This window comes from Nyctibius grandis, chromosome 4 (assembly GCF_013368605.1).
Source record: "Nyctibius grandis isolate bNycGra1 chromosome 4, bNycGra1.pri, whole genome shotgun sequence".
Lineage (NCBI taxonomy): Eukaryota > Metazoa > Chordata > Aves > Nyctibiiformes > Nyctibiidae > Nyctibius > Nyctibius grandis.
This window is the reverse complement of record NC_090661.1, coordinates 60,213,152-60,226,815: the sequence shown is the minus strand read 5'-3', so window position 1 is coordinate 60,226,815 and position 13,664 is coordinate 60,213,152. Positions and strand designations below refer to the sequence as shown.

The following is a 13,664-nucleotide window of genomic DNA, read 5'->3' as shown; positions in this document are numbered from 1 at the left end:
TCAATTTCAGACTTAGAGCACTTTGGAGGCAAATTGTGGTAAGTGTGCTCAATTCCTACAGGTAGCTAAGGACTGGATAGATACATTCAGAAAAACATACCCCACAGATACTTGCCTCCCACAGATTTTCAACAGCCACTACTAGAGTAAGAAACACTGTTCTATTCAAAACATAAGTACAGTCTTAGCAAATGTACATCCCAGCTTCTGAAACACTATATCTGTTTGCTGTTGACTTACAACTTATTTCTGAGAACAGAAGGGAGGAAACCAACACTGACCAACTCTTTTTAAGTTGTTTGGTTTTTTTTTTCCTTACGCTTCAGTTAAACAGTGGCTATCAAAATTCAAAATATACCTATTTGTACTGTGCTTCAATATTACCATACTTTTTTAATATAAAATTGTTAATCAGCTAAGGCCACTCATGTGCTTTACAGCTTTATATTGATATATGTACATATATAAAATCACATAACCATCTCCTCTATCAAGACAGACAATAAAACAAATATGCAGAAACACAACAAGTTAAAAGGAGCAATTTAAGCTCTCTCATTCTTGCACGTTATCCACTGGAAGAACTTGACACAGCAGGGACAACAGCTATGGAAAAGCTCCGCCAACCCAACCATCAGATGAGCGGTGGTTGTTCTACAGCACAACACAGCCCAACACGCTGTAAGCAGGTGCACGACTGGCAGTATTTGTGTGATAGCACAGAGTAACACATTGCTACAACAGCGCTAAAAATAATGGTAAACAGTTGTACTTAAGGAGAAATTTCTACCTATAAGAAATAACCTAATCCAAATTTACAGGTAAATTCTGTCCCATCCCCAACATTAACCACGTGGCTTTCTTATTTTAAGAAGTAGTTATTGCAGCCTTATTGCCCACATGGATTTGAAGTAATATCTAACTACGAGGGGCATTATACAGTTAGTGATTTAGAACAGCTATCTGAAAACCTGAGCTTTAACAAGTCTTACATTAATCCATGAGCCTAGGCAAGTAACATTTTCTTTATAAGTCTTCATTCTTTCAACTAAAAAATAAATTGTTTATTATTCCCAAGGCTATTAGGAATGTTAATAACTGCAAAAAACCCCAGAAGATGAAAAATCCTAGGCTATGGAAAATATAGATGCAATCCAAAACCCACTGATGTCAGTGACATAACCCAGTCTTAAACATGAGCAGAACTAGGTATTTAATTATGAAAATAAACTATTAATTATGTCAAGCAGCTATGTGTTTTGCTGGCAATGAGGACATTCATAACTAGTACTATTTCAGTACTAGCAAGCAGAACAATATTGAACTGCCTAATTAATTTTAATTTCTTTTGCATTGTTAACATAGTGCTAGCATTAACGTATCTGCCAAGCTTTAACGTGTTTACAATGACTATGTCATCCCTAACAGCCATCCTTTCCATAGAGAACCAGCTGTGTCCCTTCCTCAGTATATAACAATATATAATTCTAGCCACTAGTGACAATGTTCAGAATGAGAAAAATTCTTTTAATGAGGAAATTATAATCTGGAAAAAGACAAAACAGCTAGAGAACAGGACAAATTCCAAAATCTGACTTCAGAAAGCGAGGTGTTACACAGCTGGTACATGTACAACATACAAGCACGTGCAGTCTTTACTGTCATGCTCAATATCTTTAATCCATTAACCAATTGAAACATTTGAGGAAGGTAGAAGTTTCTATAACTACACTTTTAGGTGTATCCTAGAAGAAAATCAGCAGTTTTAGTTAAACTTTAACAAAAAAATTTAAATTAATTAGAAGCCTCCACAAGTACGCTGAAGGTAAAGCTCATTCTTAATATCCTAACCAGCCGGTCAGCCAGCACGTACACACTGGAAGACAAATCAAATGCAGTTCCAGACTAGCCACAAAATGCTTTTTCTTAGAAGAGGGAAGATTACTACAATGAAACACATGTATGATAAAGGACAGTAAGTCATTAGTGCCATAGTAGTGAAGCAGCTTCTCTAAAGAACAAGGAATTTTTTTAATGTTTCTTTCCTCTTTAATTTAAAGGGAATCTATAACTAACAGTTGTCTTTATAGCATAAACATACAGCAAAATGTCATTAAAGTTCTTTCTATCAGGCTTCATCTATATATCAAGTGCCAACAATTTTTGGTACATTCGCTGATATTATGACCTTAAAGATGCAGCTATTTCACACATGCTAAAAATGAAATCTGCTTTAAAAAAGCAAGGACATGAACCTACTGAAAAGAACAGAAACTTCAGGCAAATTGTTTCTACTCCTGATGCTGGATAAATCTGACACAAATAATCTCTCTATAGAACCTGAAAAAGTAGAGCAAAGCTTCTCAAAAATTTGTTTCCTTGACAACATCGACAGACCAAGAGAGGCAAGGAATCGAAGTCATAAGACGCCTTGTAGCTTTGTAAGTAGATTTAAAAAAAAAAAATATAGCAGTATGTGAGTTGCATCTATAAAGCTAGACTTCCAGAAAAGAAGTGAAGTTAGAGTGGTGTTATTTATATCTTTAAACAGCAAAAATATTCAGAACTTCTCAACTGTTAAAAAAAAAAATTAGATACTTGCATAATGTATTACAGTCACTTAAGAACTTAAAACTACCCTAGCTCAATTTTTTCCAAGCACCAAAATCTTGACTTTTTCACCAGCAATCTTACTGAAGCATCCAGAAGGGGGATAACACCACCATACATTTCTCCCATCTCAGGTGACATTCTGACGGTAGACTGCATAGCAGCTGCCCACAGAGATCCCATGTGTAATTGGAGGGCTTAATTTATGACATTATCAGTTAAGCTTCATTAGAGACACTACTTCATTGACATCTCTAGCCATTTTTCTTCCCTAGTAGTCTGGCTATGCTGGGGGGAGTAAGAGGTTGCTCATTTCTCTTCCACAGGCTACTTCAGATACACTTAGTAAACAGCTAGAAGAGTTCTCAGTAGAAAGGAAGTACAGATCTCAGCCATTCAGGACAGATGGGTTTCTAAGAAAAAAGTCAGATAAACATTTAATATTCTTGATATTTCTGTACGTAACGACACAAGTAACGCTTTTTAGGTAACGTGAGGAAACAGAATCCTTTCTTCCACACCATTGTTAAGGATATCTAAAAGTCACTCCCCATCCTTTTGGATTTCCGCAGAAAGAGAGGTTTGTGAAATAACACTGTCACAACAGCCATGTCCCCCGTGCAACTCACCTGTGGCCACTTTGCACCTATTGGTCAACATCAACCAAATTTCACAGAGGTCTCAGTATTTTTCCCTCAAGACTTAAGCTAAGCAGCTGAATAAAAGAGAAAGACACTGCAGAAGCCCTGAAGGATAGAGAAATTGAAGAGCATCTACAGCCAGCCAGCCTCAACATACTGCCAGGCTCCATTAACTCTACTGCTCTTCAAAGAACTTTATTTTCTGAATTTTTCTTTAAATAATTCCCAGTTTTAGGGAAAAGACAAGCATATTAGCTGTGCCATGAAATATCCATCTTCTCCCGCTCTTCTCCCCCATAGCCACATCCTCTAACATGGCCATAAAGCAGTCAAAAATGCTTTGCAAGACCACGTGGGGAACTACTCTAGTATTCTTTAAGAAGATCCTAATTCAGGAGACATTTACAAGTGTAAAGAAAAACTAATGCCCTTACTGAAAACCTAACCCAGCTGAGGTTCACTGCATTTTTGCCCCTCCTTTTTTTTAAATGTCAGTTTTCACGCAAGTGTTAAGATAAATTCTAATCCAAAGAGGCACTGAATTTAGTTCTTGTTAGTGAAGAAGGAAAGAAAACAATGGCTTATCAAATACTGTAGAGTTCAGGATGGTGCTATTTATACTCAAAGAAACAAAATCCTTTGAAAAAAATCCTTTGAGGCACTAAAGTGTGTCAACTACAAAGAACATAATAAAAACTACACAAGTCATCTCCAGTTGTGGATTCTGAGAAAGTGAAGAAATGCATTACAAGGATTTCTGTTGCCTTGACAACAGCATTGCTGGAAACAAGAAAATAATTAAAGAAATACATCTCTATGTAACAGTGAACACTAAACTATCTAGGTATTAACATACCAAGTGTGGAACAACCCTTACCCACACATACCTTTGGGATGAAGAGACCAAAATCCACCACTTTCATGAACTGTTCTTTGCTGACTTGTGTTAATGGTTTTTGCAGAACAATTGTGTGAGAGATGGCTATTACATCCTGATCTGTATTATCATCTAGGCATAAGCACAGTTAAAAGCTTTCACTGATGGTCAAGCATATTCCTTCCTGCATGTTGTTCCTTTTCTTACAAAATAAGCATTATGAAGAATACTTCTTATTGAAGTGTATGAAATAGTTTTGTTAGAGAAAAAGATCAAGGTATACAAAGAAGCCCTTTCAGCACTCAGGAAACTGGTATTACTGTGCACGCATCTATCAAATAATAAGTGTACTTCCATCTTAATAACCAGCAAGCTCAAAGTCCTTGGAAAAAATATACATCGTTCTAAATAGACAAGGGAAGAAGGTTAGAACAAGGCATCATACAGAAAAGTCAGCTTCAGTATTTCAGAATAGCCTATTTAGTAGCCTCTTCAACAAGAAAACAACAATGCCTTTTTCACACGCCTCAGTAAGCAGCACACAACCTCCAGAATATGAGCGTTTCCTTGCCACTTCCAAGATAATGGGGAGAATGTCTTGTTATTTTTAAAATACAGTATTAAAAGTGTACCAACATCAGAGGCCTTTTTTAAAACATTTCAATTAAAGTAGAATATATGTATTAAATAGGATGAGTCCCCAAATAATCATCTTATGATCAGCTACAGTTAAAGGAGCATTGCCACAATTAGATTTTTAAAACTATTCTAAGAATTGCAATACTTGGGGTACTAGCAGCACAATACCTAATACTGCTTAGTGAAGAGTTTGAGTCTAGCCTAGCAGTGACAGGGTTATAGCCATCTGACAGCTACACATGAGTTTATATGGAATATGCTAGCAGCTTAAATTCATTCCTTCATAAACAGACACACATGTGACAGAACAAGAAACACTGCCTATTTCAAGTGAATTGTGTGCAGAATGGTTGAAAACAGAAACGTTAGAGTTTGTTACTCTGAAGCAGGGTAAGAGCAGTATCTAGGAATTCTGTATTGCTACCATCAGTGCTACACACATTAAGGACGAATGGAGGCTAGCATGTTCCATCACTTTCAGTCCAATACAACAGCATCAAGAATAACAAAGTCCTGAAATATACTACTTTGTTATCTTTCTCCTAACGAACACACAACCACAAAAGAATAAAAGGTTTTGAACATGGTATTTCTTGTAGTTCTTGATACACTCCAGGAAGCAAAATCTGTATATTAAATTTGACCAGTATGAGTAACATACCATTCTAGATCTAATGACCACAAGAGAGTCTCATAAGATTGGAGAAGTATCTGGACGAGATCTCTTTGAGGTAGCAAGTTACAAAGATGAACTGGCTTGGAGCTCAGAAATCCCGATTTGGAAACAAGCAGAGATCAGACACGGACTTAAAGGCACCATAAACCTTTGACTTGTTCTTTTTTCTCTAGGCATTTTTTTTATGGACCCTACTAGAGACTGACCACTGGGCTAGACAGAGCCTTCATCTGAACCAGTATTGCTGTTCTTGTGTTCTTAACCATGAGAAGCAGGCAACACCTGTGTTCAACAGGCTGACATTATTAAACTAATTTTAAAAACTTTTACTTTCCTTGTATAGATACAGCTGTGACTAAATAAAGATACTGGGCAAGTAGGGAAAAAAATGCATAAGAAAAACTTCCAACGATTTGTTACAAGTCATGCCATCAAAGTGCTATTAATATACATTTTGTGTACCAAAGAATCACAGTACTTTCTTTCCTTGATCCTGTTCATCAATGGAGGGTGAAAGTGCTGAAAATGAAGAAATACTTTGTAACAAATAGAATACCTGCTGTGATGCTCTAAATAGAAAACCAGGATGACAGAATTAAGTTTACAGACGATTATATAAAGACGTTACCTTGAGTTAATTTTAAGACAAAATAGGAAATACAGAATAATGGTATGGGAGGCTTGAAGTTACAAGCAATTGTTAAAAAGCTAAGTCCAGCATCAGTAACTACTGAAAATGTTTACACCTCTGTGGCTCTATGTAATTGTTAGTGTCTTTTATTTGGAAGACCTTGTAATGTGAATACAGTACAGTGGTTTCTGCAATTAGTAAACATGTCTTTCAAGAGACAACATTTTATCTACCCTGCTACCTAAGGCAAACAGCTGTACTCAATGGTAAGCTGTGACTTTGGATTCTGTATTTGGAGTTCTAAACCAGAAATACCAAAACAAGGTCTGATGTTCAGAAAGTGTTGAATATGCACACTATGGAAACTAGGCACCTTTAATAACAGTGTCACGTCTCAAAATTTATGCAAAAAATACTAGAGGAGATATTAAAATCACAAACACTATTTTGATGTCTAAGTAGGCAAAACCAAAAACAGCAGTAGTAGCCTAAATTTCATTGACAGCAGCTATTCAAAAATAAGGTAGAAAAGAAGTATTATCCAAAGAAAACAAATTTAATCGATTCAGACAATAATGTTTCACAGTCCTTAAAATACATACTTAAACTAGAAACATAAGCCACTGATAACACAGTTAGAATGTCATAGTGAAGAACACTGCCACAGTAAGAGCTCCCAACAGTACTTTCCCTAACTGGAATCAGGTTTCCTGCCTCCTTCTCCAGCTCCCTATGCTGGAAGTACCATCAGCTTCCCCTTCCAAAGGGGAAGCTCAAAATCCTAAGAAATTAAAAATATAAAATCCTCTAAAACAGTGCATTCCTTCCTAAATATCCAAGATATTTATAAAAACTGCTTCAGATGATCTTTCCTGACACTAGGCCGTTCTTCGGTCAACACTAACTGAAAACATCAACTCATTTTTTGCAAACATTTATTATGACTTACAGTGATTCACAAAGAAGATGGTAAAGTGCACGTTGGTTAATCTGGGAGAACATAAAAGGAAGACTGTTCTTTTCCCCTGATTTAAACAGGATACATACACACACTTAAAAAGTAATAAACCATATAATCTGCTCTATATTTTAGATACATCCTTGTGCAATATGGATGATTTAGTCATAGTAATTTAGACGGGAGTAGAGAAATTAAGATCACTAAACTATAACTAAGACAAATATTTCTTCCTCCTCCATGCCAAAAAAAAAAAAAAAATAAAAAAAAATTCCTTTCCCAGAAAGGGAAATTCTTAGTTCGTGATGAAACATTTAAGAGGAAAATATTTAAGCACACAAGAACAAATAAAAGATGCAAAACTGTTTGGCTAAATGCTACAAAAATTGCATATGACTATAGATATTTTGATCTAAGTATAACTTAAACTACCACAGTCAATTAGATCTGCTTAGACAGAACTCTCAATTTTGAGAAATCTCCACTAATACTGGACTCTTCAAAATATAAATGTCTTAATGCATAGGCTGAATGTAAGGCCTGAATCCAAGATATTTACACATAAAAATATTCAGTCACAGTTATTCACACGACTAACTGAAAGTACAGAGTTTTGAGGTTCTGGATTGCCTACTCTCTCTGATCATGCAAGGATTTTAGGCTTCTAACTGTGCTTTGAGTTTTATCAGAATCAGATGTTCAAAGTAAATAGTTCAAACATCCTGAGTGTCTGCATATTCCCATCAAAGGGAAAGAGACATGCTTCCACTACCTGGATTTAAACTAGCAACTCCAAGCAGGTGTTTTTGGAAGAAAACAATGATAAAGGTAAGCTGTGAGAAGGTACAGGATCAAAAAAAGAATAGTACATCTACAGCTGCATTTTCAATCAGTTGTTTTATGCTTACACCAGAATACGGAGAACTTCAGGCAACGGCAGACAGCCAAAAAATCCCCAGAAGATAAACTATTGCTGGCATAGTCATTAGAGATGTAGGGGCTCATGACCCTAGAAAGTTAGTGAGTTAAGTTTTGTAACATGAAGTCAATAGTTAATCTCACCGTGCCATCTGCTGGCCTGACGGGTCATCGTGGGAAGGTGCAACCATTAAAAGATGCTACCGCTCATACCTGGAAGATGTTACAGTCTCTCATTTCATTAAGAAATAACAGCAAGAAGCATTCATAGGTATTTCTCTACAGGCTACCTTCCAAAATACAGAAGTGTGTTTTAATAGGCTTTGTAACAGTTACATTACTACTTTATTAATGTTTTAGACTTGCATGCTCTTAAGTGTTGCCAACATTAGCATACTCTATTTACATTGAATTTCTATGGTTTGGGGCACCTAAAGCAATTAGATTTCTTCAAAAGCCAGCTTTACTGTTACAGACTGCTTCCAATCAGGGGTGGTAACACTGCTTTAGAAAATAAAGTAATCTTTCTTTCTGCTTAGACGACAAAACAGACAGGTTATTATTTACATTTTTTAATAATTTTACATTGCAATAACAACTTTCATTTTAGATTGTTTTACCAAATTTAACACATCCATAATTTCACTCATCAGTAAAATGAAGCTCTGGGGTAGTAAACAAACATTAAACATATGGTGTGACAGTTTAAGACAAAAAGTCATATTCAGACATATTGAAGTCAGAGGTGCATCGAGTTTTGTACAATCCAAATTTAAATTGCTGCTTACCAAAAACATCCATCAGCACTTCTTGCATATCTTAGTCTTTTCCTTCTAAGTCTGTTCTTCAAGTAGCAGCCAAGATTTAACTTATTCAAAATACTAAAGAACACTTGGAAAGAAAAACAAAGGTACTTTTTTCCTCCATTTAATCTTTAAGACAAACATGTAAAAAAAGCTTGGGAAAGAAGATGAAGGAGGAATTACCCACAGTTCAAAGTATTCAGACTTTGATGGTGTGATAGGTTATGCTGTCTACGGAACCAGTGAAGTTATTATAACTTAAGAGAATAAAAGATAAGCAATTGAGAGGAGTAAATTTTATTCACGCTACAGATCTGAGGTTTTCTCTTCTGTGAGCACCAGTGCCTTAACATACATTGAGAAGAAAAAAGCAAAAACTCTGTCCAAGATTCAAAAACATCACTGCTTCAAAGATGCAAAGTCAGCACGTATTTCACATGGCCCCATGGCGAAAGTGGGGACAGAGGAAAGAAAAATAAAATTCTAAGACAAGAAAAACCATACAAAAGTCAAATGAAATTAAACTCAATTCTCCACTACAAATTAAACACCAAAAAACTTTAAAAAATTTTAATAAGAGAATTTAAGAATATTTTTTCCTACATGAAATCAGAATTCAAATTCAGTTTTAAAGTTCCCTCCTCTGAGTTTAGAAGTATGCCGATACAAAGTGTGTTCTTCTTGCCTCTTTACTTAGTAAGATTTACTTAAAGCCCTAAATTTTAGAACCAAGTTTTAAAATAATTGTACCAGCTATGTTAAACACATGTTAGATACAATAAAACATGCCTTCCACAAAAAAGGACACTTTCTGTGCGCTCTTATCAAAACTATGTTCCTGTGTAAACCCACTTTGGACTACTATTATTTGAACCCAGAGGTGGCATTAGCCCTATATCTGGGAAAGCATACACGTAAGATATTTTTATTACCCATGGTCAAAATTAAAGTCAGACTCATTGGACTGACTAAATTAACAAACAAAGAACTGAAGGCAAATTCACTAAAGCTAAAAGGGAAATACACTTTAAGTATTGAGCAATTAACCCTTGAAACAAACTTAAAGTGGGAAGACTCCTTAGATCATGAGAGGACACCCTTCTGGGATGCAAGACCCGCCACACTAATTCAGATGAAAAATCCATCTGACCCGACCTACCTCCAGCAGTAGTCACCTAGGCCTGTCAGAAAGGTAAAGTTCCTCAAAATATTATTCCAGTGTTGGTGGTCAGTTGTTTAATGACTTAATGCAGAATCTGTATCCAGACCATAGTGCTTATGGCCATTGTGACATTAAAAAGTAGGAAATAATGAAAACCTAACATTAATACAGATTACAAGAAATGATCTAGTAGAAATCTAACTTCTTAGGATCTAAAACACTGACATGTCTAATACAGAAAAAAAACACATTCCAAAATAATGGAATCAACTGTAGCTACAGTAAAGGATTAGGCTACAAGTTCATAATAGGGTCTTGTACTGCAAAGCATCTCCTTGAATTCTGAATACTTTGGAACTGTTAAATACACACAAGCAAGGATGGTATTTCCAGAAGATCATTATTCAATACAGTATTTTTAAGTTTGATGACTGGTCAGCATCTTGTTTTACATTACCTTGATTGTTTTATCCATAGAAGCTGAGAGAAGCATGTGACTTTGTTCTTGTACAGGACACCATTGGATTTCATTAACAGGGCCGCTGTGTTTAGACATGTAAAATATTAAGCTTTTGGGGACTTCAGTTAGTTTATATTTGGATCCCAAATATGGCTTAATTAATTCAGAGATCTTTCTCGAAGTCTGCTCTCCTGACATGCCTAGCTTAACATCACAATCTGAGTTCTCTCTCTGATTAGATTCCTTTTTTTCAGGCATACTGGAATTTTCTTGACGCAATCTTTTAGGGATGTATGGTCTAATTCCTTTTATGGCAGTAGTACTGTCTTTATGTAGTCTTTTCTGGGAAACGCAATTTCCAGAGTTTGTTGAAGAGCTTGATGTCTGTTCGTAGTTTTTGTAAGACGTACATAATGCAGTATGGCCAGACGATGCTCTCCTACAATAAGGAGATGTCAAATCAGTGTTATTATTCTGTGCATAATGCTCAGGGGGATCTTCACAAACAGTGCTTTTGCCAGAACTGTCCATGTTCTCAGTAGGCTGCATTTCATATGTAGATTTTGTACCCAAACTACCAGGTGTAAAGTACTGAACACAATCCACAGAAGAACTTGGAAGGCTTCTTCGTCTGCTTGAAGTATCGGAGACTTCAGGCTTTTCAGTTTCTGCCTCAGAGTCTGAATCATCATAAGCAACCAGTGACGAACTCATTATGGCTAGACACAGCAGACTCCAGAAATCTCAGTGCTGGAATCCTCCAAAATGATGATCTGCAATAAAGAATTGATTATTCAGAGCATAATTTATCACAGAGTCTACAATTCGAGTAACTTAAGGATACAAATATGCTTTTCTTAAAAAAAATCCATAGCTTTTATTCCTGTTTATTAATGGAATTTATTCTTCTATTATAACACATCTGTTCATTCAATTACACAACACCATTTGCCTCCAAGCACTTTGCATACATTTTTAACGCATTGCAGAGATGCATTTGCATACCACAAAACAATGAAAATGAGTTTGAAAAGAAAAACAGACTTGCAACATAAGCACTGCAAATCACTAACCTTACTTACAGTAGCACTTCCCCATGCACACACAAAAAAGAGGGTAAATTATGCACTGTTTTGGTTTGTACATTTCTAAGAATATTAATACTACAACTATTTTGGAGTTAGTCTAACTATATCTATTTTTTAACAGTACAGATGACCTGAAAGAACTATGAGGGGGTTCAACTAGCAACTAAAAAAGTAAATACTTTTTTGACCCATTCAGCAGTCTTGCAATATGAGGACATTTTCCAACTACATCCACAGAGCAAGTTCCACACAGCCTTTAGTTTTACAGAACAACACTTACACCAGAAGCTACACTGAATTCACTATCTGCATTTACTTACAGAAAAATAAGAGCATAGATGCCTTGTTTAATGTGGAATAAACTTTTTCAAAGTGTCTGTGAGAAAGAAATCTCTTGCTGAGACTGCATATGTAACATGCTGAATAACTCGCCACCATAACAATCCCACCAAGCTTTTTCAAAAATTTGGATGGAGCATGTGGAGTATAGGGTTAACTACATTCAAACAATTGATGTGTCTGCAAAAATAATCTTTTAACCTCTGCTGTTTGTAGTCAAAAAGTACTGCTATCCTTCAATTGCTAAGATTGATAAAACAGGACATTTTATTTCTGCTTTGTTTCCTTGCCCAGCTGTTAGCACTCATGATGCTAAAGTGATTTAAACCACAACACTTTCAGATCAGCTGCTGAAATTCTGGATTTAGGTCAGTGAAGAAACTGCCCTCAAAAGCATCTTGATTAAAATGAGAATGCTGTATGAAAGTCGGTATCTATGTAAGCATTTGCAGAATTGATGCCACAAATGCAGGTCCTACAAATACTACTGCAGTATTACACTGCAACTTGTAAAGATTAATCGTTTAACTTCAGAATTAGATCTATTTGAATTAAAACAAGCACATTTCATTTAACCTACAGAAGCGTTACATTACAGGCTATGGTTTGTATTCTGTAATGAAATTTCCAAGCACAGAACCAGAAGATAGGTTCCTATTAAGACATACATATTCATCATCCCTTCCATTCATCATTCCCTTCCAAGGGAAGCGATCAAGACATTTAACTGGAGCAAGGTGACTAATATTTTAGCACATAAAAGCATCAAGATCTCCCTCTAGAGGACACTTTGTCTTTATCTTAAGTTTATGACAGCTATAAGTGAAGGCAACTACGAGCAAGGAAAAATTCTTTTTTTAATAATACAGCTTCATTTATTAAAACAGCATTTCACTTAAACAGTGTCAAGGAAAAAAATTAAGTCTTGTTTCAGGAAAACTTAATTCAATTCAAAAAGAGTGAACAGCAAACTGAAACTTCTTATCAAATAAATAGTAACTTTGAAGGACTGCACTTCATAATGCAACAAGTGGTTACTATCTTTATCACAGTGCTGAAAACGGGCCCCAGCCAAAATGCATCATGTGCAAAGAAAAAATACAGTAAGAAGTTAACCTCTGGCTGCAAGCTATAAATGAAGATACACAAGTGAATTCGGCTAGACTTTCAAAGTTACTTTACTCTGTTTTGACACAAAAAAAAATTAAGCTGAGATTCAGAGGTAAGCGCAAGACGGTGCCTTGCACACACCAGGTGAAAAAAGTTTCCTACCGGATATTGGAAAGAAACTGTCCCATTACATTCGGTGAACATAAATCCACCCCATCACACACATCACCCACACACGTTAGTATTTTTGTAAGAGCAAAGCATCTCCGTCATCTTAGGGCTTCCCACTCAGCTTCTGTTTGTAAAGAAACACCACCCCAAAGTGCCCGTACTGAAGAACAACACAGGGGAAAAACACAATGTACTTCATTGGAAACATACTGTAGCTAGATCGTTAACTTATTAACGACGTGATTTACAACGTACTAAGCTAATAGGGCACCGAGGCCACCCCGGCACCGGGGCCGTTACTGCGCTCCCCGCGCCCCGCAGAGCCTCCCCCAGCGCCAGGGCTGTTGCCGAGTTCCCCCGCACAGCCTCCCCCGGCCCCGTTACCGCGCTCCCCGGCACAGCCTGCCCCGCTCCGGCTCCGTTACCGCGTTCCGCCCCACAGAGCCTCCCCCGGCCCCAGGGCCGCCCCCACCCCGCGGGTACCTCCACCCCACAGCCGCCGCCGCCGCCGCCGCTGCCAGTAGCTGAGCCCGGAACTCACTCGCCGGCCTGAGGCGGCTCCGATTTCAAAAGTGCTCCGG

At 36.8% G+C, this 13,664-nt stretch overlaps 1 protein-coding gene across 1 annotated transcript in view; it reads right to left on the bottom strand.

The window, feature by feature from the left end:
• Nucleotides 1-13,611, bottom strand: part of WDR25 (WD repeat domain 25) — a 65,796-nt gene extending 52,185 nt beyond the window's left edge. Inside the window, exons 1-2 of the mRNA XM_068399010.1 lie at nt 13,567-13,611; nt 10,373-11,148 (exon numbers count right to left, since the gene is read on the bottom strand). Coding sequence (XP_068255111.1) covers nt 10,373-11,089 — 717 coding nt within the window. The 5' untranslated portion in view covers nt 11,090-11,148; nt 13,567-13,611. The remainder of the gene's footprint in view (nt 1-10,372; nt 11,149-13,566) is intronic.
• Nucleotides 13,612-13,664: the final 53 nt, after the last annotated feature.